Source organism: Gastrolobium bilobum, unplaced genomic scaffold (genome assembly GCF_033153095.1).
Source record: "Gastrolobium bilobum isolate Gb01-03AN ecotype WA unplaced genomic scaffold, APGP_CSIRO_Gbil_v1 utg7006, whole genome shotgun sequence".
NCBI classification, from domain to species: domain Eukaryota; kingdom Viridiplantae; phylum Streptophyta; class Magnoliopsida; order Fabales; family Fabaceae; genus Gastrolobium; species Gastrolobium bilobum.
In genome coordinates, this window is record NW_026897872.1 from 162350 (window position 1) to 188956 (window position 26607).

Here is a 26607-nt window from a genome sequence, read left to right on the forward strand (position 1 = left end):
TAAACGCATGAAAAGCATTGCAAATTTGAGAATTTGAATAGAAGAGAACAAGAGGAAGAGACATAGGAGGGAGAGCGTTGAAAAGACCAAACAAGAAGCAATTCACGTGCCCATTATCCTTGACAGTACCAATGCTTTTTGTTTAGTTTTTTTGACCAAACGTGTTATTGGATTAAAACAGGAAGACGTATGCGTCTATAATCGCGTACCTTACATATGCGTGTATTATATGATAGACAGATGAGTATTTAATACTGACGTGATCAGAATAGACTGATGCAATCAAACTGAATGGTTTGAAACAATTACATAGTATTAACATGTTTAGATGCGCAATTGGTACTGGTATGTCCGTATCTTGTCATCGTATAAAATACGCATGTGTCAGGTAGGTAACTATTACATAGTTACCTGATATGTGTCTTTCTTTATTAGTCTAATAATATGTTCAATGAAACAACTAAACAAGTAGAATATTTTAAAAAACGTATTTGTCAAATCAAAAAGCCGTCCCAGTCTGATTCTGTGTTTATATTATCCGATTTTGACAGAAAAGAGAGACAGAGGAAAAGACATAGATATATAGTGGCCAGCCAACCACTGAAAATAAACAAGCATGATGGTGTTGACAGTAATAATGTCGGTACTGCTACTCTATCCCTTTGTTGAAAAACGAGGCAAAACACGCATGTTGGGATTAGCGTGTGTGGTTACAATAAAACATAGCGTTCTGAATTTTTTTTTTATAACACGAAACAACAAATTTTTCAAACTTTTTTTACAGATATAATATTTTGTAGGGTTTATATTTTTTGAAGAAAAAAAAATTACGGAACACAAAATAAATCTTTGTAACATTACACAATTACTTTTCCTACAACATAACTTTTATAAAACTCTTCTTTTAATTGAGTTATTACATATGTTATTCTGTTTTGTTTTATAAAATATAACTTACACGTTATGTTTTGTCTTGCTATATCATTATCATGTTCTGATTTTGGATTTTTATTTTTTTTAGACGTTTGGGGCACAAAACTCAATACATTAAATATACAGTTTTCAAACTACCAAAAAAAAAAACAGTTTTCATGTACAAAAAAAAATACACAGTTTTCTTAATTTGTTTGTTTAAAAATTTCCTTCAAGTTTAGAATAAAATTAGGTAGGGTTTGGGTCATCAACATTAGACTTGATAAGTTTTTAAGTCAAGTTTTGGGTTGGTTCATCTTTACACGATGTTAAATAATATTTTAAAATTATAATTATTTTCAAACTAGTAATAATTATAAGACTTTAATTTTTTTTTGATCCTTAAAAGTTTAAGTGCAGTTAGACACCGGTATCCCACTAGAATCAGGGAAGATCCCCAACCTCTTTGAGGATTTCTGAGAGAGATTACATATCACCCACCAACAAAGTACATTGCAAAGCATTTTACATAATATGATAATATTTTTGTGTTGATATAATTTGTTTGAAATATATATTGCAAAGCATTTTTCTAATTTTAGTTTTTCTGTAGCAATCAAATTCCTCCACGTTTCCTTATCTTAGTAGTTTGTTATTAAACTAGTTTATCTTCATCTTAATTGTCCAATATTTTGGAAATATAGAAAGAGATTAGAGATAGAAAGATTGGGGAAAGAGCATTAGGGAGGATACTGAAATATTCGGAGAGATACTTGAATTATTTTCTTCCTCTTTTCCTTTTTATGTGCTCACTTAACTAGATATATAGGATAACAACTTCAACAAAGATAAAGATATCCTAATTTGAATTAACAACAACCACACTCGTTAAGATAACAACTAATAAGATAATATAACTAATTTTAAACAATCAAGATAAAAATAAACTAATTCAAAAACAAACAAGTAGATAAGGAAATAATAATGAATCTTGATTGCAAAATTATCAATTTTAAAATTTTTACATTTTGTCTAAATATTGAAATAACTTAGTCCTTAGTTGTGTCTACCAAAAAAAAAAAACTTAGTCCTTAGTTGCGCTGTGATTGGATCGGATACATATCTTACAAAAAAAAATGAGCCCGATCCCAATATCAAGTCTGAGTTCGGGTCAAGTTGAACCCTACTCAACTCAATAGCATCCTACTTAATATTTGTCATTTAACTTTTAAAATATCGTTCCTAGTTTTGAAGGAGTAGCTAACTTTACTTAATAAATAAAGTATAAAGCGTGATTTAAAATATAAAAATGAATCTCCACGAGAACTTGGACTTTAAGACATCAGTCCAAGTAAGAAATTACTCGGTCAACATATTGGGGAGGCCTCTCTGCTAGTTGTCTCTGGTTGAAGATGTGTTGTACAATAGCATAGCCATCCATGTGATATGGAAATAAAAAATATGAGAAATACAATATTTGTTGGGAACGGTAGAGGGGAGCCCAAAACTTTTATATGGTCCTCAATTGGTTTAACTCTAGCCTATATGGGATTTATTTCACTAACTCACTCACACTTGATTATTTTCAACTTCCTCCTTCAAATGTGAGGTCCAATATCATTCTTATCCTAAGGGCAACTTTTGCAGAAGTATTTTTCTCTTCAAATATTAGGGTCACACTAGCCTAAGTATTTTTCTCTTCAAATATTAGGGTCACACTAGCTTTCTGCAGAGAGCAGAGGCCTTCCAAATACTTAGCTCAGCCAAATCATTATCGTTGGCCTTCCAAATACTTAGCTCAGCCAAATCATTATCGTTGGCTTTGATACCACTGTTGGATAATGGTACAGGGGAGCCCAAAACCTTTGCAAAGGATTTATTCACCAATGGACCAAATAAGAAATCACAATAAGTGGACTGATACCATATCTCAACTCAAAAAATAAAAAACTATAGATTTATGGGTCTTTTATGCTTATATGATCCTCAATTGGTCTAAGTCTAGCCTATGTGGGACTTATTTTACCAACTCACTCACACTTGATTATTTCCATTCCAACAATATTTAAATTGGGTAAGCTTCCAATAGAATTCTTCTACATGGAAGACTAAGTTGTAGTTGTTAGAGCAGTGCATTATATAAGAAATATAACATGTTATAGTTTGACAATCCCACATATGAATATAGTTGTAGCTCAATCAGATAAGAGTGTGGCTTAAGTTCAGAAGTCATAAATTCTATATATAACACCAAGATTTTACGCAGAATCTTTCTAACTACTTATGTCTATTGGAATATGATGTTAAAGACAATGGGAATAATCAGCAAGAGATTTAAATCCGTAGAATGAAGATGCTATAATTAAATATACAATTAAAATGCAATAAAAATAAGGAACGAACTCACATGATATATGAAAGAAATTTCAATATATAGATAAATTCGAGCCCAACAGATATTGTCTCCTTAAGACAATTTGTTCCTCTTAGAATAGAATGGATTGATGTCTTCAGTATGATGACACTACTAATCAGAAGCTCCAATGAACACAATTGAATGTCTGAGAATCACACTATCTAATACTATGGTATGAATGTACAATGCATAGAAAAAACTAAACTAAAATTCCGACTCTATATATTTATAGAAAACGTAAGATCACAATTCAAAAGACACATTTTCGTACAATACATCCGTTCGAGATGAAAAGACATATTTGTTTGACACGAAAAAACACATATGTTCGACATGAAAAAACACATTCATTCGACATGAAAAGACATAATTTTCAATAATAAACTTTTTATTCATAACCTATGAGATTTAGGAACAATGACCATTGTGCCACTGTTCCCACACAAATATACCAAAATGCCACGCGCGTGAACCAATTTCCCAAACTGCCACGCATGCAAGGTCGCTGGAGCAGTAGCGAACTACGCATTATGAGGTGTCAACAAGCTAGTGGTGTCAGAGTTCGCTTCTGACACAAGCGACCTCTGTTGCAATAAATGCTGACACGTATGATGAGTTCGCTGAAGTGCCAGGCGAACTTAATTTGCCACGTGTCAGACCCCTACCTAGGTCGCTGGGGTCCCAGGCGAACTGGGTGACAAGTGGCAGCCACTGCACTAGTTCGCTGGACAGGGAAGCGAACTTGGTGCCACGTGGAAGTTCCCCAGAAGTTCGCTGCCTAGGTAAGCGAACTACATGCCGACAGTTACAGGTCGCTGGCCCAGGCAGCGAACTCAGTGTTATATAAACACCCCTCTTCCTCTTCTCCCAAAATCAGTCTCGTCCGTTTTCTTAGAAGAAAATTTCCAATTCTGTTTGTTTTGCTTTGTCTATTTCAATACATAATGAGTGAGAATAACAACGATGTAATATGCCTTTTATATTATAATGGGAGGAGATATTTTGGACCGAACGGTCAAGTGTTTGAAGGAGATACGAAGATCTTCCGCATGAGTCCGCGTTGCAAATATACTGAGCTCAAGAAAATAATATACAAGAAGTTGAGATTACAACGAGGTCAATCCCTGTCTCGACTGATTGCTAGATGTGCTTCTTTTGGTAACCCCGTGCAATGGGTTGTTGTGGAGGTGGTTGAGGATGAAGATGTGTCACTAGTAGTTGATGCATTTCGACAGCATGGAGAGTCATCATACATCGAGTTATATGCGGAACTAAACACCGGTGGAGAGGCAAGCACTCAAACTTTCATCCCTACCAGTTACTCCACCATAGACATTAACAGGGAGCCGGAAGTAAATCTGGAAGATATGAATGTGTCACCCCCACCACCGTCACCTCCAATAACACAACCTTTAGATGTGATTCCTGCCAATGACATGTATGATCCGTCGTGGCGTACTGATAGTTCCGATGAGAGGGGAGGGGGGGTTTATATAGGCGTGAGAAAAGCGACCGTTGCATCAAGTTCACCCAGGTGGAGAGCGACATTGGTGCATGTCAGCCACGTGGCACTAGCCGTTGCACACAGGTCGCCCAGGTTGGGGGCGACCTCTGTTGCATGTCAGCCACGTGTCATGGCAGGTGAGGCATTAATTGCAACATAGGTCGCTTGTGTCAGAAGCGAACTCTGACACCACCAGCTTGCTGACACCTCATCATGCGTAGTTCGCTACTGCTCCAAGCGACCTTGCATGCATGGCAGTTTGGGAAATTGGTTCACGCGCGTGGCATTTTGGTATATTTGTGTGGGAACAGTGACACAATGGTCACTGTTCCTGAGATTTAGACCCAAAAACCCAACAGAATATTAAAAAGAAAAAGAATTGGTTATGTCCGGAATTAATTTATTGCTTTGCGAGGTAAAAGCCAAATATATTTATACAGTCAATTTTCTCGTAAGGTTCATAGAGGACTCTTGATTAAAATTCCTAATCTACACATTGAAAAATATAAAAATTCTCCACGAGAATCTAACTAGTGATTAAAGTTTAAACCAATTATTTCAAAGCACTAGCAAATGGCATAGCAAGACTAATGTAATCCAACAACTATATTTAACAGCTTGATGGTTGCTCAACCAGATGACCGTCTGTAGTAACACCAAAAAGCTCCATGCATCTGCGAAAGTCATGGGCCACGTACCCATGGATTCATCAAAGTTTGTTAGAATTATATTTATCTTCCATGAAGCCCCACCAACAAGAGAGCACTTTTTGGGAGATAATAAGGGGCAGGAAAATTATTCAATAGATCCTATAGAGTAATATAATAGGATCTGGATCATCTCATGTGAAAAAAGAAGAAGCATGACATGGTTATACAAAGGTAAATTAATGGTAACAAAGGAAGAGAGAGAAACAATATTGAAATAGAAAGTTAACAAATCATAATCGTTGATTCACCTTTGTATGGTTGTAATATTTCCTCATGACTGTATCATATTTTTTTTCCATACGAGAAGATCCATTTCCAACATAATATAATTGCAGCCACTTAAGTTATTTGCACTCGATTAGTATCAATGTCAGCAAATGATTCATATGAAGAGAAATAGGCAACCTGGTTTGATTCAATCGCCAGATAAGATAAGAAGTGGAATCTTCCTTCCCTTTCCCCGCCCAGAGACACTCAAAATTAAGATTAAAACTCTAAAGGGTATGGGTGAGAAAATTGGCTAGTGGCGACACTCCTAAGCCATATGGACCTCTACCTACCATGCAGAGTACATAGCAGGAGGCTGAACAAGATCAAACTTTGATTGGCTTGGGCATGCCATCAGATCCAAAAAAAATCAACTTTCAAGATGGCTGAACATATCCCATTGTTACCACAGGCAGAAAATAAGAACCAAGTAATTCAGTGATATATGACAGAAGCTGATATATCTGTTAACAACTGAACAAATACAATATTCCCATTTATTAGACCCTGCCATCAAACTGCTAAAGGATTAACTTGCTGGGACATACCCATTTACTTAAGGAAAAGAACCTATACTTAATATGAAAATTTCAGGGATCTATAGTTAAAGACACCAAAAAAATTGTGAAAAAATATTTAGAAAATTTATTCTTCCCAAGATAGATAGTCCGAGGCATAAACTGAAGGGAAAAACTGTTCAATGACATGGATAGATTTCCTATTCCCATCTTACCCCATTCCCATGAACCAAATCAACCTTTCCTTTCCCAAGTTATTGAGATTTAATAAGTCTCAATCTAATTTTCATGTTATTCCCAGTAATCTGATGTTATTTATTCAACCATACTAAGAACTGCAAAAGTTCAATTCCACTACATATTTGAACATCAAGGTTCAATTAACAGTCCTACCATACTTTAAGACCATAACAGACATGAAGCTAACAAATCAAAGCCAGTGAATAACTGATGCTAATTTGATGAAGACTGAACAGCCTTGGAGAATATAGGCTAAGCAATGACAGAATTGAACCCATCTTACTCTTAGAGCAAACAGAAATAGAAATAACTTTTTTTTTCTTCATGAGGGATCAATTAATCCTAACACAACTAGTTTAGGATAAAGATGAGGTTGATGTTGAAGAATCAATTGATACATAAATATTGCACAAGCACAGCATTACCCTTCCACAATTTCAAAATAAAAAGAAAAACATAAGTTAAAAATACATAAGAATAGAAACGCTGCCAAATCTAGAATGTCATGATAATTTTGTACTTCAAAAAAGATTCATCTACATCATTATTGTTCCTATAAGACAAAAACTAGATAAGAAAATCACAGAATCATGAAAAAGAAAAGAACAAAGAACCCCAAAACAAAAAATCTGACATGACATCTAAGCAACTACACTCGAAAAAGCCTCAAGAAGAAGCAGCTTTCGGCTCTTAGGACGGACTCCGGAGTCGAACTCATCGTGAAACCAACCCATCGATTTCTGAGCTTCCATAACGATCTGGGAAAGACCTGGAGTGAACAAAAGAAGAAAAGGGTAATTGAAAAACGAGAAATTGAAGACAGAAAAGTTCCAAATTTACAAATTGAAATTGAAATTGGAGGAAGCAAGATACCTTCTCTGACAGTTTGCTTATTGTTGCGGATATCGTGGACGGTAGCAGAAATTTTCCAATACAAAGGGCGACCAATGTAGAAGAGAAGGAGAAACGCCAAAGCAACCAACACAATGCGGAAAACAATCCTTGATATGGGCGAAGCCATTTGCTTTTTCTTCTTCTCTCCTGAGTTTTGACCTCACCTCTCTCTCTCTGTTATGTTATGTATCTCTGTCTTATACAAAAGAAGAAGAAACCCTGAATGAATCAACTTCCTGATTCTCCTCTTGCAGTTTCTCCTGTTATACCTATTTGCCACGTCAGTATTTTTTTATATTTCTTTTACTAAAAAATATTGAGTTTTATAATTCTCATGACATGATAATTACAATTTTTCTACACACCCTTCGATTTCAGTGCTGACATGGGTTCTACATATAATTTTTTCTAACACATGGGTTCCACATACTTTTTATCTCTACAACATAAAATTTCAATTCTTCTTTAACATGAGAATTATAAAACCCAAAAAAATTTAACTTACCGAAGTTACCTAAAATGTTGTTTTCTCAATGAAATTTTTATATTTTATTCTTTTAAATTAGTCTCTAGTAAATAGTAACGAATAACTGTTAAACTATGTTAATGTCATGTACTCATCGTTTTCGTTTATCCATTGGATATGACCTAATCAATTACCAATTTTTTTGAAGCTAAACAGTATTATGATCCAATAAATATGCCTTCAATGTTCAAAGAAGCAACAACTTAAATTTAATAGATTAGACCAAATGCCAAGTAGAAATTAAGCAGTAGATAAGATTATAATTTATTCGGCAATAAATAGATACATAAATTTGATGTGATTTGAGATCTCAAATTTTGCTGTATTTTGAATCATCTAATTAAAATTATTTATTTATTTTCAAAAGATAATTATCTTATATTTATTTTTAGAATTTTGAATTTATTTATAATTAATCTATCAAAGATTAAACACTAGAGGATTTATCTTTTTAATAAATCCAGATTATCTGTTTTATGATATATAACTAGAATTATATTTTCAAAAAATATTATTTTATGGGAATAATATTTGTCTTTTTAAAGAGCAGTTATTTTAATTAAAACTAATATTTTTTAGTTAATATTAAATTTAAAAAATGTCTCACTTTCTTCTGCCATGATTTTTGTTTTTCTCATAATAAAATATGATAATTTTGACTAAAATAACATAATTCTATATCCTTTAAAAGAAAAAACACTAATCTCTTATTTTATTTGTTTAAATTAAATATTTTTGGAGAACCACTAGATTATAAAGCCTGGCCCAAATAATATTCTGCCCGAGTTACAAAAGCCCAAATTCTATGTGGGTCTTATAATTGAAGTTTTTGTCAGGCATTCTGAGAAGTGAGAAGGACCAAGGGCATTCGCAAAGCTTGCAACAAGTTTGTGTATTCCTCATATGCTGTTCACGAAATCACTAAATTCGGCTTTGCAAAACAAGTACCAAAAAAGAAAAAATAAGTGGGAGGAAAGTTCTTCTCCTCAAAAACAGCACCACCCTAGCTAGTAAGATGCACGAGTGAATATATCTAAATGAGATACGTTTGTTTGATTATATTAAAGGAAAGTTCAAGGTAAAAAACCAACCTGCAGTTGATAAATAGGTTGTGAATCATGATTAAGGTAGTGGCCAGGGCCTAGGCTAGTTTCTTTACACAGATACATGTTTGAATAATGCGAAATTATTTTTACCAATAAGCTAACAATATAATAATGGATACATATCATCTACTACATCATGTAGTCATATGCTCATATTATGTTATTTTATGCATTACTTGGCAATGCAGATCCTATCCATTATTTCAAATGGATCTAAAAGAATTTAATAAATAATAGTAATTGCACAATATCCCTCTGCTGTGATTTTTGGCTTGAGCTCCAACACCACCAAATAGAAAAAAGATACTGAAGATTTGGAAACAACACATGGAGACAAGTCCGAAATTTATCCATCTAAGCTTTGTTTAGCCCTTTTCCCTCTATGAATTGATGCATGCCTGAATTTCTTCGAGAGTTTTTCCTTTGGTTTCTGGGACTAACTTTGCTACAAAAATAATAGTTAAAAGGGAACATCCAGCATACAAAAATAAGGTACCTGTCCAAACAGATTTGAAATATATGTCACCGATCAATGTCACATGGAGATAAATAAGAATGATAACCAACTATGTTTGTTTACTGTGTTTACCAGGAGAACTCCAGCTCATTAGAAAGTTGAAAGTATATGAAACTACCCAAGCTCCTAACCAGTTCACCAAAACCACCAAGCTTCCAGCGGTTCCTTTCACATGTATAGGAAAGATCTGCAATATGAAAACTAGTATTAGAACTTTTTTAAGATTTGATTACCAAGAACAATCAAATCTACTTCTACTTTCCAGAAGCTAAAGATCAGGAAAAGAAAATAATCATTCATAAAAGATAGGCTACAAGAGCCAAAACCATTTAAGTGTGTTTGTCACATGATACTTACCTCAGACATTATTACCCAAGGAACTGGTCCCATTCCAATTGAAAATGCTGCTATGTAGATCTGATTACAAGCAGTGCCAAAAAAGATGATAGAATTTCAGGTCAAACTGGACTTTGAGTTTAAAGATTACGTAGTTAACTTACTTTTCAGCAACCCCTAAACCTTAAGAAATAAGGAGGACAAAAAAATGAAAATCAACATCTTCAGAAGAAGACTCACCAGCACGCCAGCAACTGCTAATATTGGTACCCACCCCAGCAATAAGCTCTGATCCTGATCAATGGAATCGTAAAGCAGAATTTTAAAATCGAGATGCACACACAATCTATGTTGAAAATGTGATTATTAAAAACTTGCCTTGAGAAAAAAAGCAATTCCAGTAATAAAGCAGCCTACAAATGTTCCACTTGCTGAAGCCTACATGGATTCAGGCACTTCTATTAGGCATCAAAGTTCTTATTCCCCTTATTTGAAGATGGTATTATAAAAAACTTAAATGCTTGAAAACAGATTTACCATTATAAGTGGTCTTCTTCCGGACTTATCCATCAAAATAGCTCCCAATACAGTGAATGGAACCTGTCATTCATTTGAACAGATGAAGTTCAAACAGAAAACTACAGTTATGTCATGTATGATTCATTTTTGAGAAATCAACTATGAACTACCTGCATACAAGCATAGGCTATGGTACCAATTTTTCCTGAAGAAAGTCCTGCAGGCCAAGTTGTAGGGGAATAAATATGACAGAAGAAAGAGAGCTATTTTGAATTTTCAAAATCAGCATGTAATTTTTCTCACTTACCAGCTGCCACAAAAGTCTCGGCTGTATAAAATCCAATACCATTAATTCCAACAGATTGTTGACAAACCATTAACCCAACCCCAATCTGAAATCATTACAAACAGTTAGAAACTTCTGAGTAGTTACACACACTGATTGAATTTGTGATAGAAATGTATGTTACTTACAACTACAGAGCGCACATGTTTGCTTTGGAACAAATCCAGAAGCTTAGTTTTAGGAAGGCTTTGAAGAGTTTCAATATAATCCTATTTGCAAAATGTAAGTCAGCTCAGCTTATCAGGCATGTCAAACTGATCAGAAAATATTTTAAAGATGTTCAATCAATTAAGGGATTTTGGAAAGTACAAGAATTTCATCAGCTTCTTGAGAAACATCAACATCTTTTCCTCGAAGTCTCCTTAAAGCTACATGAAATTCTTTTTCGAGGCCAACCTTTGCCTGAAAAATAAAAATCACTTTTTAGTTGTTAATTTGCATTGCTATCTTCTTCTCATGCTTATCTAGAAGAAGAAAACAGATGACAATATGGGATTTAGATTTTAGCTTAATGTTTACCAGCCATCTGGGAGACTCTGGGATAAAGCTCAAACCAATCAGCAAAGAAATGCAAGGCACAAGCCCTTCAAAGTTCAAGCCAAGCCAACAGTAAGACCTTTTCCTCAATAATTGGCTACGCCTTAAGCAACAATTCAAAGCTAATGTTACTTACCTGCTAGAGCTAGTTCTCTCCAATTTAGGACACTTCCTATTAAGAATGAGGCTGATGCTCCAATAACAATCATAAGCTGCAAAACAATAAGTCAAGGCCAAAATTCTTCTCAATGATACATAACTTTTAATCTAAGAAACAAATTAGTGATTCTTAATATTTCCCCACCTGATTTGTTGTTGCAAGTCCACCTCGAAGATTTTTGGGTGCTATTTCAGCTATGTATACAGGGACCTGTTCCATTTAGCATGCTTTCATCAAGAAGCAACATACGGTCTGCTCTTAAACTTTCTGAATAAAAATGAACAATTTTTTCTTTTTATGTTTATACAGTTATAGCTAGTTACCACGAATGAGATAACTCCAATTCCATATCCTGTGAAAAATCTTCCTAAGTCAAGTGAGTAAGGATCCTGCAATAGATAGAATAACACAGGTGAAACCTCTTTTCCATTTTGCAACAATTTTCTCGCAATGATTTTGTATTGTGAAGAAGATGCATACTTTTGAGAAGAAGACAGCTAACCATCCTGTTATGCAAAATCCTGTTGACATTCTCATTGCCTGTTTCTCATCAAAATTCAGGCTTATTAGTAATATTTAAAGGCCCCTATAGAGAGCATATATTTATTGGGAATTTAGATTTCACATACCCCTTTCCGGCCAATGAAATCCGTAATATGGCCACTTGTTATAGCCCCAAGCATTGCACCAATGGTTACTAAGGAACCAAACATTGAAAACTGCCATTTCCCCCAACATGTTATTAGTTGCCTTTCAGACAATATGGTGTAAATGTCAATGAGGAGGGGAGTTTAGAATACTAACCTCAGCAAGAGTTAGATTAAGATCTGTCCTAATAGCTGCTTGAGTGGGTGCTGAATAGCCCACCTGCAAAAATAATAACTCCAGCTAAAAATGCATACTTTTTTTTTGTTTTTTTGGGGTATTTTTGGTTTGGTTCCTAACCCAGAAAACAAACACAAAAGAACCAGATATTTAGGGTGTGCATGGCAATTATTTTGTTCCATGATAGGTTGATACAACAATTCTTTTCTATTTTCGTGCCTTAGAACAGAATCTGAAAAAAAAAATGTGATTAACAACATATTCTATTTTTATTCCGAGAATGATAATTGTTTTTGATAACATAACAAATAACATAATAAAATATAATTCTTATTAAGCATAAATTTTTTTCGAATTATCACTTTCCTTTTCATATAGTGTGGTGGTGGTGTCGTGATGGAAATGGTGGCAGCAGAGGTGGTAGTGATGGCGATGGTGGTAGTAGTTGGTGGCGGCGGCGGTGGTGACGGCAGTGACTGCGACAATAGTGGTAACAGTGGCGGCGGTAGCAGTGGTGGCAATGGTGATTGTAATGACATGGCGGTGGTGGTGATGGCAGTGGCGCACGATGATGGTGGTGGCGTGGTGGTCGTGGTGGCGTGGTGGTCGTGGTGTGTCGATGGGTGAAGGTGGTGGAAATAGTGGCGGTGGCATCGCGGTGGTGGTGGTGACGACAACGGTGACGATGGTGGTTGTGGTCGTGTCAGAATGGTAGTGGTGGAGAGCTATTGAGAGAGAAATATGTTTCTTATTTTGTGTCCGAGAACAAAAAATAAAAAAAATTATTTTCTCTGTTTCCCAATACAAAAATTAAATCGATTCATCTTGAATAAAAAAATAAACCGATTTTACCAAACTAGTTTCCTATCTATTTCTATTCCCAGAAATTAAAAAAGAACTGATAAGAGAAGGTTGTTGTGCACACCATAATTTGAAAGGAAAAAAAAGGGGGGCGGGGGAAGCTTTGCCAGTTATGATTTTGAGAAAGCTTAAAGATACTTACACAAGTTCCAAATGAAAAAGAACCACAAACAGCAACAAATGTGCTAAGCAGAACCATTCCGATGGATCCATTTTCCACCCTTTTGTTAGATTCAACATCTTTAGAGGCAGCAGGAGCATCCTTCCTTTGTTGAATGAAGGGCTCTTGCAAATCCTGAAGCCCATTGGCTCCTCCACTCTCAACTTCCTTGTGCTGCTCAATTGCCATTTTCTTCAATAGCAATATGACTTCGAAAAAAGAGTAACACAAGAATAATGAAATAACCCCCCCCAGAAGTTAAGAGCAATGATGTTATACCAACAGAAGACATGCAAAAACATGATGGGTGTTGGATGGTATTTATACTAAATGTAACACAACAGCATTGTGGCTAGAAGATAATTCCACTGTTTGATTATCTTTGTAATGCCATGGCATGTGGGAATGGAGCTGTCACTGACATTGTGATTACATCAGGACTCTTCAGACCTTTCTAAGAGGAAATGGATTAGAAGCTCGAAGTTTTTGGTTTTTGGTTAACAACTTGCATGTGAATCCTGAGCTGAGTCCATGATTGCACTTTTTTTATTCATCTGATCTTACGTGGCCCTTACTCGGATGTGTCGGCTGCAATTAAATCTGAATCGAATGTTTATTGTAGGCAGCTAGCTGTTGGGTACGGGGTATTATGGTATCCATTGTCTTTGGCTCAATGATTGGGGAAATGCATGGAAGCACGCGCCGTTGCAATTTCTCTAAGTATGAGTTTTGATTGTGAATCAAGTGGTACTAAATTATAGCTCGATGGCATCTTTTTAGCTAAATGAGAGATTAAAAATTGAATTGAATGGCAATGTTATGCGAAGTTGGAAATGGCATTGGAATACCCTTGGTGTTAATGATTTTGGGAAAGAATTTTTGCATAACACTAAATTCACGATTTGTACACCATTTAGGTGAATTCCAGAAAACTGTAATATATATATTGGGAAAGTACTTCTTATGTGATTGCAGGAGGGAAAAAGTGCAGCAACACTTACTTTTATCAGGATACGCGTCTGAATCCTAGTTTTTTTTTTATAGGATCTGCACGTGTATTCTAGTGTTAAAAATTTGCTGCAACTTTTCTCATTAGCAGTCACATGAGAAGCGACGGACCCTGTATATATATATAATGTGCTAGTATATTACATTGACCCTTTAGAAATTAGCAAAATGTTGTCACAATTACTAAGATATCTCAATCAAATCAAAAACTTCAACCATTACTCCAATAAATTTATTCGTTTTGCCACAAATCTAATCCCATACTGCTATACCCCAATACCCATGGATTTTGGTAGATTTGGGTTAACATCCACCATTTAAGACTTTAAAAAGGTCTGAACGTTAAGAAAATATTGTTATCTTCATAGCAATTTATTAGATATAAGAAGATTCGGATAAAATCTACCGAATTAAAGTTTGATTATAGCGGTATGTGAATCATTGTGTTTTTTTTTTTTTTTTTTTTACATAAATTAACAAATGAAAGAGGACATTTACAAAAAAAATGAAAAATAATAATAATAATGAAAGAGGTGGATTGACATCCATTGGTACTAAGCCTAATTGAGCGGTATAATTTAAGCATTGATGTCTGAATGGACTCTATGATGGGTTAGTCCACATACACACTATTGACTAGAGTTATGTTAGCTTCACTATCCCTATATGTATACAAGGGTAAAGTCTTATGAGCTGTCATAATTCCATTGCACGAAGAGTACCCTCTTAGATATAGGTCATAGAAAGGAAAAAAAAAATATAAAGTGTTAGATGGTCCTAGGGGGAACCATCACAAATGGGCTAAATTATACCAACCATAATATATGAAACCAACATCATGTCTCAACCAAAAATATTAAGATATTGGATTTATAGGTCCTTTCACTTAGCCAGATATTAACTAATATGAGATTTCATCACATTTGAACATCACAATATTTTTCTCCATGCGTGAAGTCCTCATTAGTATGCTTCCCCTCAATGGAAGCCTATTTGAGTACCCTAGGCCTAGTACTCAACTCGTTTATAACCAAATACCTTACAAAGATAATTAATGAGTAAATATCATTTTTGGTCCTCAATAAATTTTACGATGCCCGCTTTAGTCCTTAGTAAATAAAAAGGCTATTTGTGGTCCCTAAGAAATTCAAAGTGGATCCATTTTAGTCCTTTTGAGGGATTAATGTGGGTCTTTTTTGAATTTATTAGGGATCATGATTTCAACTAAATGGGTCCATTTTGTATTTTTTAGGGACCACGAATAGCCTTTTTATTTGCTAGGAACTAAAGCAAGCATCGTAAAATTTGCTGAGGACCAAAAAAGATATTTACTCATAATTAATTATTGGCTCTGTTACTAGAGTTATGCGGCCTCGGGTGCCAAAGTACTCTCAATTACCTTTGACACATAAATGAGCTAAATAATAATCCACCACCTATGATGCACGTACACTGACACGGGACACATGACACAACACGTCGACACGTTAATTCTAAAAAATGACATATTTCGACATTTTAGGACACATTTGATATTAAATAATTTTTTTAATATATATAATATAATTTATATTTAATACATATAATAGTCCATAATAAATTATATAACTAGTCAAATATTCAAATTTCATAACATAAATAAATAAAAAAATCGTACCTTGTTAACTTTTCATGTCAAATTTCATAATAGAAAAAATTGATTTATAAATGATTTTTTATTTTTAATTAATAAAATAAAATTAAGACTAAAAAAAACGTGTTGGAGCGTGTCGGAACGTTGATCACGTGTCCGAAAAAGTTGACTGTGTGTCGAAAAAATGTGTCGGAGAGTTGACCACGTGTCCCAAAATATTAACCACGTGTCGGACACGCACAATTAAAAAAAAACGCGAGTCAGTGCTTTAGAGTCCACTACAACAAAATAGACTCAACCCCATATTTCAACTCAAAATTTAAGGAATTAGGTTTATAGGCCATTCTATTTATATAATTATTATTTAGTTTATTTCTAACCAATGTAGAACCTCACTCTTAGATTTCCATTAGGTTATGCATACAATAATTATAAGGGTAAGTTGAATCCATTTTTTTATATATATTTTTCCATGCAAAGGATGTTAAGTTAGTTATATATAAAAGGAAGAAAATTAAAAAAAGAAATTGTTAGAATTAGAGAAGAGATCCTTACATATAAATTTGTATCACGTGTGTAAAAAATGTAAAGAATGTTGGGATATACCATCCCAAAAGCTAACTCAATGAGTGAGAGTTTAAATGCCACGCGAATTGTAAAGAACCTTGAGATACATCATCCCAAAAGCTAGCTCTAAAAGTGAGAGTGTCCAAGGCCTTATAAACTCCACATTAGTTGCACATACAACCAATGTGGGACTATATATCTCAACAATGTGAAAATCTTACAAATTAAATACGACTTTGCCTATCAAAAAAAATATAGGACTTTACCCGTATATGATTTTTATATTTATCTCTATTTTTACGTAATATTATCACGTGAATAACTTACATAAGAAGGTTTATTCTCCTAAAATCAAATCAAATAAAAAATATTTACGAACCGAATAGCGAAATCTTAAGCTTTTTCACCATTTTGCCCCTTATTAATTAATTAATAATCATTTTGCCCCTGATTCGAAACTATCTACCAATCTGCCCCTCTTTAATCGACTACCTTACATTTTTAATCGACTAAACGGTTGTTGAGAGATTTAATCGACTAAATCTCCCTACTTAATCGATTAAAATCATACTGACTTATTTTTTTTTTGTCAAATATGAAGATTTAGTTGACTAAATAGGGAGATTTAGTCGACTAAATCTCCCGGCAGCCATTTTTTATCTGTTTTGGCCATTTAGTCGATTAAAAATGCAAGGTAGTCGACTAAAGAGGGGCAGATTGATAAATAGTTTCGAATCAGGGGCAAAATGGTTATTAATTAATTAATAAGGGGCAAAAGGGTGAAAAAGCCCGAAATCTTATCCTTTATGAGAGTAGCTAATGTTCATATATATAAAACAGAAGAATAAGTGGTGATGAGTGTGAGTAGTTATGTAATAGGTTATGTGTTTAATTTTTTAAATAATAATAAAAAAACCAGAAGAATATTGTCATTCTGTTAATACAGGTCATAGGCCTCAATTTTAACTAGAAAATGATAAAAAAAACCGAAGCACACAGTCAGCACCTTATTTGATAATGGACATTATTAGCTAGCTGTGATGTTAATATTCGGGACCCAAAGTGACCAAAGAGGAAGAAACCAAAACAAGGGACAGCAAAAGATTGAGACGTTGCTCCAAACATGGATTGTGAAGTAGATCCTATGATTCATATCCGTAATCAGTCGTAGTCATAGGACAATAATGTGATACGGTGTGTGGTTCACTTGGAGTTGGACGAAGGGCACCCTATACTTTCCCATTTTCTCACACACTTTTTCTTTTAGTAATTTTTTTTTTTTTTGTCCTCAGCAAATTTCACGGTTTCCGTTTTAATCCTTAATAAATAAAAAAGTTATTTGTAGTTTTAATAAATTCAAAATGGACTCATTTAGTTGAAATCGTAATTCTTTACAAATTCCAAAAAAGACTTACATTAGTCTCTCAAAAGGATTAAAATGGAAGTCTATTTTAAATTTCTTAAAAACTACGAATAACTTTTTTATTTGCTAGGAACTAAAGCGGTGATCTTAAAATTTGCTAAGGACCGAATATTTACTCTTCTTTTATTATAAGCACGTGATTCATTTCCTTGACAACATTTGAAAACAATGCAGCCACGAAAATAGGCCAATTTGCTTCCCAGTACTTCCCACGGGGAACAACCCACAATGTATTCAAGTTGTTCTACAGCTTGAAAGAGATAATAATTAAGACCTCTTTGGCACTGTAAGTGAACTTCATATGAACCTATGTTGCACTGACATTGATACGGGATACGACATGACATGACACGACGACACGTTAATTCTAAAAAATGTTATATTTCGACACGTTAGGACACATTTTGATATTGTATAATATTTTTAATTTATGTAATGTATATTATATTTAGTTTTCAATAATTTAACAAAAAAATAAAGTTAAACTTATAATATCCATTAATTTTATAAAGAAACATAAATAGACTTTTTGACCTTATTACCCTTTATTAAATAAAAAATAACCATTTTGTCCCTGTACCGAAACTATACACTAATATGCCCTAATTTAATCGATTACATAGTTATTTAATCGATTATTTGGCGGAAAAAATAATAATCGATTAACTAATCAATTAGACGATGCAGTGATGGAAAAAAACACTTGCTCCCTTTCTTATTTTTTCATCCAAGTGCTATAGCACTTTGTTCCTCACTTTTCTCTATATTTTTCATTTCATTTCCAGGGTCTTGCAAAAACAACCCAAATCTTACCACGACCAAGGCTTTCCAAGAGTTTCTTGGATCCCTTAACATCCATGTCAACAAGTTTCTGCACATATAAACAAGCACCTACAACAACCATTTGCTTCCTACAATTCTTGGAATGAACGAGTGAGGCCAGCAACGAAACAAGGTATCTTTTATCTAAATTCTGCAACAAAGGATTAGAAAGCTGAACAACACTCACTATGCCCCTTTCATCCTTACGAAAAACCCTTCATGCAGCATCAACATTGACAAGGCTTTCGCTGCTGATTCTTTTTCTTCCACACCTTTACCATCCAACATGTTAACCAAAGGGGTAATACACCCACATTCACCCAGCTCTTTCCTCGCCTTTGTGCTGCTGAACCCCAAAGCATAAACAACGCTAGCCGCAGAAATTCTCAATGCCATCACCCCACAATTCAACACCCCCACAACGCGGGGCACAAACCCATAAGAAACAAGAACCTCAGCAACCTTCGAATTCGAAGCCAAGTTCCTCAGAAACTCAACCGCAACCTCGAGACTCCCACCCGAGTCCCAGAAATTCTTCAAACACTCGACCCCAACTTCCCTAACGACCAAAAGCTTCAAACTTTCTTCCTCCGATACAAATTGGACAAACACCCAATTGCGTTCTCTTGCGCGGATGCGGTTTCCGAAGAAGAGAGCCACAAAAGAACAAGAACTGCATTTTCCAAAACTGCATCGTCTAATCGATTAAGTTTTTTTTTCGTGAAATAATCGATTAAATTGTTATGTAATCGATTAAATTGGGACATATTAGTGTATAGTTTTGGTACAGGGACAAAATGGTTATTTTTTATTTAATATGGGGTAAAGGGGTAAAAAAGCCAACATAAATATCTCAAATATTTATATTAAACTCAGTAAAATCGTAATCGTAATATAATGAATCTAATAGTTGGAACTCAAAATGCAACGCAACGTAACATTTGAATATTTTTTGAGTCTTTGCAACGAGTATTGGAGTATCGGGAAGTGTCGAAGCGTCGGTGAGTGTCAGAAAGTGTCGGACACGACAGGTCAGAATTTTTGAAGTGTCGGTGCTTCATAGATATCAACCATGATTTCTCACACAAAAATAAATATTTGAGAGAAAATTAATAAACAAGGCAGGGTCACTCACCACAGATGAATAAGCACTCTTCTTGCAATATGATGGTGAATTGGAAACATCTTTTCCACCACTCACTTGTGTTTCACCAGAAGCAACAAAAGATACAACATCAATCACCGTCACAATTGAAATCCTTAGTCTATGTAAAGGATCGAAGTTCAGGCTTTCTAGTTTCTATGCCTGCGGTTGTTAACGGGGTTCTAATTTTCTTCTACAACCACGTTTGCCTTCATCAAAATCTGATACCATATAAAACCTGTCAAGCAATCAGCTTACAATCAATTCAAACCTCTTAACTATCAAACACAATCATAACAATTATTATTTAAAAATAATTATTCGAAGTTGAAGTTAGTATCGTATTGTCTCCAAAAAAAAAATTAGTATCGTATTTGTAAATCGTATCCACAAAATTTCACAATTTTGACTTTCAAAAAATTAAAAATTCATAATTTTATTGGATTGGGCTAATATTGCAAAGGTTTATTGGACCGGTCCGAATTTAGTGTTACCGCCTTACCGGTAACGAGCTAGTCAGAATAAACCGGACCGGGCCGAATTGACGAAAACACCTATATATATATATATATATATATATATATATATATATATATATATATATATGAGGCAGGATCCTTTGACACCGGTGTCAAAGGAAAAGTTTGACACCACATCTAAGAGCCGTTAGATTAAAAAAAATAATGGTGTCACATGCTTACAAATCAGAATCGTTGATTTTTTTTAATCTAACGGCTCTAAGATGAGGTGTCAAACATTTTTTTTTACACCGGTGTCAAAGGATGCTGTCTCTATATATATATATATATATATATATATATATATATATATATATTGAGGTAGGATCCTTTGACACCTAATCTGATAGCCGTTAGATGAAAAAAGATCAATGGTGTCACATGCTTGCAAATCAGAATCGTTGATCTTTTTTGATCTAACGGCTCTCAGATGAGGTGTCAAATTTGAAATTTGACACTAGTGTCAAAGGATCTTATCTCATATATATTTATGAGAAAAACATCTATTCTTTTAAAAGATATAAGTTTATATCTTAACCGTTGATTTCCGTCCATCAACGATTATAATCTATTGGGCCAAACTTAATGGTCAAATTTATTATTAATTAATTAATAATTTTAATCCAATAAATTATAACCGTTGATGGACAGAAATCAACGATTAGAATTTAAAAAGATATAAATTTATTTCTTTTAAAAGAATAGACGTGATTCTCTATTTATATAAATATCCTTCTCATACTCTGTTAGTCGTTTTTCTCCCTGACTCTCTCTCCTTAGACGAGAGCAATTGCTCCCTTTTGTTGTTGGGGTTAGGGTTTTTCACGTTTTCGCTCGAACTCTTGTATAGCTAGGGTTTCTGTCTTTCTCTCTGTTTTCTTGATTGTTGATACAGACGAAGTGAGTTGTGCTGGAATGGGAAGGTATAGAAGCCGGAGCAGAAGCTACAGCCCTAGGCGGCGTAGCAGAAGCCCTCCGCCGCGCGGACGCAAGCGCTACGTTGATGATCGCCACGGTGATAGCAGGTCCTACAGAGACCGGCGCTCCCCTCTTCCTTCTGGCTTGCTTGTTCGTAATCTCCCCCTTGATGCTAGGTCTATTCTTCTTACACCCTAATCTCTTGCTTTTTCTTCTTCGCTCTTCCTTTATCGGTGGGGATGTTGGCTTTCTCACTTTCTACATGCTTTTCTTTTATGCCGGAACCCTGTCATTTTTTTTGGTTGAGTGTTTCGTGTTGTTAATTCCATTTAATTGATTGAAAGATACTGATGTTGAAGGAATTGCGAACGCGAAGGAATTAAGGAAACTGGCCTGATTTTTTCAATTTATATTATGCAGGCCTGAAGATCTTAGGATCCCATTCGAGCGCTATGGTCCTGTGAAAGATGTTTATCTTCCTAAAAATTACTACACTGGGTATGTCTGCCCTACTTTTTTTTTTAAGTATTATCATTATCAATAGAATCTGCTTCTGCTCTACTGTTATCTTATTTGAACAATTTTATTTTGAAGTCCATAATAAGTTGGTATGAAATTATGTCTATAGAAGTAGTAAAGGCCTATTGCTCACAAATAAGTTCATAACACATTGCTTTCTTAAACAGTGAGCATTTTGCTTTCACGAAATTGAAACTTGTTGAATTGCTTTTGTAGTGAGCCTCGGGGCTTTGGATTTGTGAAATATCGATATGGTGAAGATGCAGCTGAGGCAAAGCATCATCTTAATCACACTATCATTGGTGGACGTGAAATAAGAATTGTGTTTGCTGAGGAAAATAGGAAAACTCCTCAAGAGATGCGTTTTACTTCTCGTGGAAGGTCTGATTACAGTTTTGATTTTCTGATTGTTTTTCTATTTTGCAATTATGGATTTTCTTCTGTACTGTATTTTTTTCATATTCATTTGACTCTTGTTTTGTTTTTATACTATCAGTGATCGGCATGGAGGTGGTAGAAGGAGGACTCATACAAGATCCCCAAGACGACGATATGATTGTCAGTTTAACTATTCACCTCTGCTTCAAAATCAGTTTCTAATTGCCAAAACATCCAGTTTTTTTTGAAGATTTCTATGAGAAGCCATTGTTTTATGTTATCATAACTGTTGTTTTTGCAGCCTACTCTCAGTCTCCATCACCAGCTAGGGATGATTCAAGGTTTGAGTCTTACACAGTAGTGATAGTTTAATTTTCATTGTACAAGTTCCTACATTTTGTATTGAGCATTATTATAATTTTTGGGTAGTATGTTTGAACTAATGCCTCATTTTCACAATAGTGGTGATGGGGCTATATTTCATAGTTTAGGTGTTGAAACATTATTTACAATTGGTTTTTGCAAAAGAATTTCATTTTCTAAGCAGTGAGTGTTTTCATTTTAGTTGCAATACAAGTTTCTAATCATCCCATTTGAATGATGTATTAATGAGATGCTTCAATGGAAATCATTATGATTAAAGTTGCCCAGCAGAGCTACAGGTGGTGAAAGGAAATGTGCTTCCTCTGTTTTCTTATTGGCGTAAATTAGGAACCACCAACAGGAGCTTGCTAGCTATTTTTGGCCTGAATAATTTCTTGAATTCATTTTTCTGTTGGAACTATATGATATCCTTGCTGACAAGAAACTTTTTTTTTTTTGGAACTGGAGACCTTATTTATTGTAAATAATGTCAGTGCACTGTACCTTAATTTTAAGCAAAGCTAAAGTTGTTTATCTTACACAACTTCAAGAAACTAATGTCTTTTAGTCTGGGTATTTCATGAGGCCGACTGCTTTTGGAAAATTTCTCTTATTAGAACACTTGCTGAATTGGTAATTAGGGTTTACTAACATGTATTCATTTATTTGTGTTTGTTTTGATAATGTGTTTATACTGGTAGACATTCAAAGTGGCAAGTTGGTTTATATAATGAGTATTGATGTTAATAATTGTACTATTTCCTTGCTGGGCAAGAGTTAATTCGAAGGTTTACTTCTTCGATTAGAGTGTCTTCCAATCCTTTGACCTAGACAACACTCCTTTAATGTGTTTAAATGAATTGAATGATATCTGCTTATGGTCTTCTTTATGCAGATAATAAAGTGAATTGGAAGACTTTAAAGATGGATTAATAAAGATTAACGAGTAAAGAGGCTTACGTTTCTATCAAAGACTCCATAAGAAATATCCATATCAAACTTGCCTTATTCTGCCCGTTGATGGACTTGAACTACTTTGTGGCATTTGGTTTGTAGCAAGAAGAATGGTTCAATTAAGCACTTCTTTTGATTCCCTTATATAAGTTTTCTGTAAGGAAGATTTTATTTAGTTTAATATCTTGTTTTGCATATACTATCCAGTTTAGAAAGAATATAAAGCTTATAGTTGGTCAAAGAAAATCATCCAGAAAGAATGGAAGCCAAAGTTTATACGGGTAAAGATATGATGACATTGTGCAAGAAAGATAGTTGTGATTTTAAAAAGTTGGGACAAAGAGAGCTATGAAGTTACCAGATGCTGATCTTGCAGTACATGATTCATAACTGTCAGTGTTTGGATCCAAGTGTCATGTATTTGTCCAGAAACTATGGAAAGGTACAGGTAAAGGTCATATTTTGGCTAATTAGATTTTGAGGAGGAAGTAAGTATTAGTTCTCCGATATGGAACAAAGAGTTAATTTTGGTTGAGTGATTGTGTGCTTAATTATCTCTGTAGTTTGTTGTAGCTGCATTTATTTAGATCTCCATTGATTTATGAGATGCTTACTGTTGATACTCTACTATTTTTATTTTTATTTTTTCAATATGTGTAGGGTATGTAATTGTGATGATTTAGCTATATTTATTAACTTTATTGTATTACTAAGGTCTCTCGTTGATATGTTATATAGGAATGGCAGGGGTAGGGATGATTATTATTCTCCTGAGCGATCAAGATCTTATTCTAGGTCTCTCTCTCCTAGTGGTGGGAAGGACTACAGGGGGTCCCCACGTCCCAGGGAGAATGGTCGGAGTCCTAATGACAAAAAGGATCGGACACCTAGCAGCAGATCAGAAAGTCCCAGGGGTAATGATCGCAGCCTTTCAAGGTCTAGTTCACGGTCATACAGGTATGAATTTTCAGTGTGTTTTTATTGATTGAATTGCAATTCTTATCCTACCAAATTTTGTCAATTCAAATATGATCTTTAACACTTTAGCGGAGCTTTCAAGTATCTAGTTTAAGACATTAGCATAAACAAATGTCATTTCTTTTTCCTTGAGGCGAATTACTAATCTTTAACTCAATTGTTAGTAATTACTGTCTTCTGTCAGTCATGTTGTAGGTTAACCACTTTTATCTAATGCCTTTAAGTTCAAATTCCTATTATTTTATTTAACCAAACACTAATTTTTTTGATCGATTGTACAATGTGAGGGATTTGCATTTTAAGCCTAGAATTGAAATTGAAATAGATAGTGGTTGATTAATTCTTTCTCTTTGTGCAGTCCCCGTTGATTTGCTATCAGGCATGTGATTTAATGGTGGTCAATTTGATCTTTACTGTGGCCAAATACTGTTGCTGAACTTGGACATTTTGGAAGAGAGACGAAATCACGAATGTAGCTTAGCAGAATCCGTGATGTTAATTTTTGTTGTTGTTTTGCAGGACTCTGCAGTAGCCTGTTTCATTAGTTTCCCGAATACTCTAGTTGTTAATAAACTTAGTTTAAAACTTGGTATTTTGTGAATTATCTAGTTAGTATGGTTGTTCCATGATGTTAATCGTCAAAAAAGACTACCAAGCATAACTTGCCAGATCGTTATTGACTTATTGTCTTGATGCTCTCCGTTTCATCTGTTCGCTGATTGGTGGGATACAGTCAATTTTTTGATATTTTCGAATGTTCTGTGCAGTATTTCGTTTTTATTTTTTTTTAAATATATGGTATTATCTATGTTGTACCGACACGGGATATGACATGATACTTCAATATGTTAATTCTAAAAAATGTTAGATTTAGACATGGAGGACACGTTTTAATATTACATAATATTTTTAATTTATGTAGTGTATATTATATTTACTATTCTAGAAGTTAAATTTATAATATTCATCAATTTTGCAAATAAACATAAGATATTTTCTATATTTATATTAAACGCAATAGAATGATAATAATAATCTAACGAATTTAATAGTTGGAATTAGAAAAACAATGCAACACAATTTTTAAATTCTTTTTTGAGTTTCTGTAACGTATGTTGGAATGGTCGGAAGTGTCGGAGAGCGTCTGAAAGTGTCGTAACATATCAGGTATTTTGAATTGAAGTGTATCATAGGTTATTGTTACTTGAAATCTAAAATATGTTCGAACGCCTTTTTTATGTTAGAAGGAGCTCCAGAGACCTAGTATGGGGAGAGGAAAGTGAGGCAAATGTTGAGACAGTAGTTCTGGTGTGATGTGAACCTGAAAATGTTGAGACAGTAGTTCTGGTGTGATGTGAACTGAGATTTTGTCATCAAACATGATACGCGTGTTGAATTTTTTTCATTTTTTTCCCCCTCTCTTGGTAAGGAGTCACGGACCTTGATATTGTGCGCTGAAGCGGTGGAGATGTCCTGTCAATCAGAGTGTATGGATTATATTCAAAAGACCTGACTGTATTTACCAAAAAAATACGGTTACTGTTTTCTTTTTATTTTAAAAATAATAATAATTTGCTGTTAAATGGTTGATATTATTAAATAACATAGCATCTCCTAATCTAATTATTTAGATATTTACTGCTTTGCGTCTTTTAATTCCTTTTCAGCCATGATTGAGCAGAATACCATAAGAAGTATAGAGAAGTTTATGATGACTTTATTGTTGATTTCTGACTATATTTTCCATAGGATCCTATTATTTCTTTGAGTTCGGATTATGGAAAAGGGAACTAAGAATTATCAGCATCAACGTTTATTGTGGGACAGCATATGATATTCATATCGATTTATTATGTTTTTATATCTACTATTGGGTAGACTTCGTACACGAGTGTTAGGGGTCGTATGGATGTTTGTTTTTCCTCCAAAAGTTATTTTGTTAAAAGATATTTTGTTAAAGAAAAAAAAATATTTTTTACTATAAGTTCATTTGGATGTCTGTTTTAAAAAAAAAATTATAATTTTATT

General features: G+C 34.2%; 4 protein-coding genes across 4 annotated transcripts; 1 reads left to right on the plus strand and 3 right to left on the minus strand.

The window, feature by feature from the left end:
• Nucleotides 1-7034: 7034 nt before the first annotated feature.
• Nucleotides 7035-7684, minus strand: LOC133310994 (uncharacterized). Its single transcript, XM_061511995.1, has 2 exons — nucleotides 7441-7684; nucleotides 7035-7336 (listed from the first exon to the last, which is right to left on the minus strand). The coding sequence occupies exons 1-2, from the start codon at nucleotides 7586-7588 to the stop codon at nucleotides 7209-7211; spliced, it is 276 nt and encodes a 91-aa protein (XP_061367979.1). The 5' UTR covers nucleotides 7589-7684; the 3' UTR covers nucleotides 7035-7208.
• Nucleotides 7685-9473: 1789 nt separating this feature from the next.
• LOC133310967 (sugar transporter ERD6-like 16) lies at nucleotides 9474-13543 on the minus strand. The gene is made up of 18 exons (XM_061511966.1): nucleotides 13337-13543; nucleotides 12313-12375; nucleotides 12138-12227; nucleotides 11989-12048; nucleotides 11832-11897; nucleotides 11653-11718; nucleotides 11485-11560; nucleotides 11331-11395; nucleotides 11121-11213; nucleotides 10940-11020; nucleotides 10773-10857; nucleotides 10636-10682; nucleotides 10484-10546; nucleotides 10325-10384; nucleotides 10187-10240; nucleotides 9968-10027; nucleotides 9683-9797; nucleotides 9474-9589 (listed from the first exon to the last, which is right to left on the minus strand). The coding sequence occupies exons 1-18, from the start codon at nucleotides 13541-13543 to the stop codon at nucleotides 9474-9476; spliced, it is 1467 nt and encodes a 488-aa protein (XP_061367950.1).
• Nucleotides 13544-18760: 5217 nt separating this feature from the next.
• Nucleotides 18761-19992, minus strand: LOC133310978 (uncharacterized). Its single transcript, XM_061511978.1, has 3 exons — nucleotides 19943-19992; nucleotides 19015-19480; nucleotides 18761-18958 (listed from the first exon to the last, which is right to left on the minus strand). The coding sequence occupies exons 1-3, from the start codon at nucleotides 19990-19992 to the stop codon at nucleotides 18761-18763; spliced, it is 714 nt and encodes a 237-aa protein (XP_061367962.1).
• A 1247-nt stretch (nucleotides 19993-21239) lies between these two features.
• Nucleotides 21240-25293, plus strand: LOC133310959 (serine/arginine-rich SC35-like splicing factor SCL28). The gene is made up of 7 exons (XM_061511955.1): nucleotides 21240-21563; nucleotides 21808-21885; nucleotides 22123-22287; nucleotides 22403-22464; nucleotides 22586-22625; nucleotides 24340-24558; nucleotides 24938-25293. The coding sequence occupies exons 1-7, from the start codon at nucleotides 21385-21387 to the stop codon at nucleotides 24945-24947; spliced, it is 753 nt and encodes a 250-aa protein (XP_061367939.1). The 5' UTR covers nucleotides 21240-21384; the 3' UTR covers nucleotides 24948-25293.
• The last annotated feature ends 1314 nt before the right edge of the window (nucleotides 25294-26607 follow it).

Excerpts from the sequence above, each read along its gene's own strand:
- LOC133310959 (XM_061511955.1), top strand. The coding sequence starts at position 21,385 with ATGGGAAGGTATAGAAGCCGGAGCAGAAGCTACAGCCCTAGGCGGCGT. Across the intron at positions 22,288-22,402 it reads CGTTTTACTTCTCGTGGAAG|TGATCGGCATGGAGGTGGTA; the intron begins GTCTGATTACAG and ends TTATACTATCAG. Across the intron at positions 22,465-22,585 it reads CCCAAGACGACGATATGATT|CCTACTCTCAGTCTCCATCA; the intron begins GTCAGTTTAACT and ends TTGTTTTTGCAG.
- LOC133310978 (XM_061511978.1), bottom strand. The coding sequence starts at position 19,992 with ATGTTTCCAATTCACCATCATATTGCAAGAAGAGTGCTTATTCATCTG. Across the intron at positions 19,481-19,942 it reads AGAGTGCTTATTCATCTGTG|TTCTTGTTCTTTTGTGGCTC; the intron begins GTGAGTGACCCT and ends TGGAAAATGCAG. Across the intron at positions 18,959-19,014 it reads TGCTGCATGAAGGGTTTTTC|AATTTAGATAAAAGATACCT; the intron begins GTAAGGATGAAA and ends CCTTTGTTGCAG.
- LOC133310994 (XM_061511995.1), bottom strand. The coding sequence starts at position 7,588 with ATGGCTTCGCCCATATCAAGGATTGTTTTCCGCATTGTGTTGGTTGCT. Across the intron at positions 7,337-7,440 it reads TAAGCAAACTGTCAGAGAAG|GTCTTTCCCAGATCGTTATG; the intron begins GTATCTTGCTTC and ends TGTTCACTCCAG.
- LOC133310967 (XM_061511966.1), bottom strand. The coding sequence starts at position 13,543 with ATGGCAATTGAGCAGCACAAGGAAGTTGAGAGTGGAGGAGCCAATGGG. Across the intron at positions 10,241-10,324 it reads GAATTGCTTTTTTTCTCAAG|GATCAGAGCTTATTGCTGGG; the intron begins GCAAGTTTTTAA and ends TCCATTGATCAG. Across the intron at positions 9,590-9,682 it reads AATGAGCTGGAGTTCTCCTG|GTACCTTATTTTTGTATGCT; the intron begins GTAAACACAGTA and ends CTGTTTGGACAG.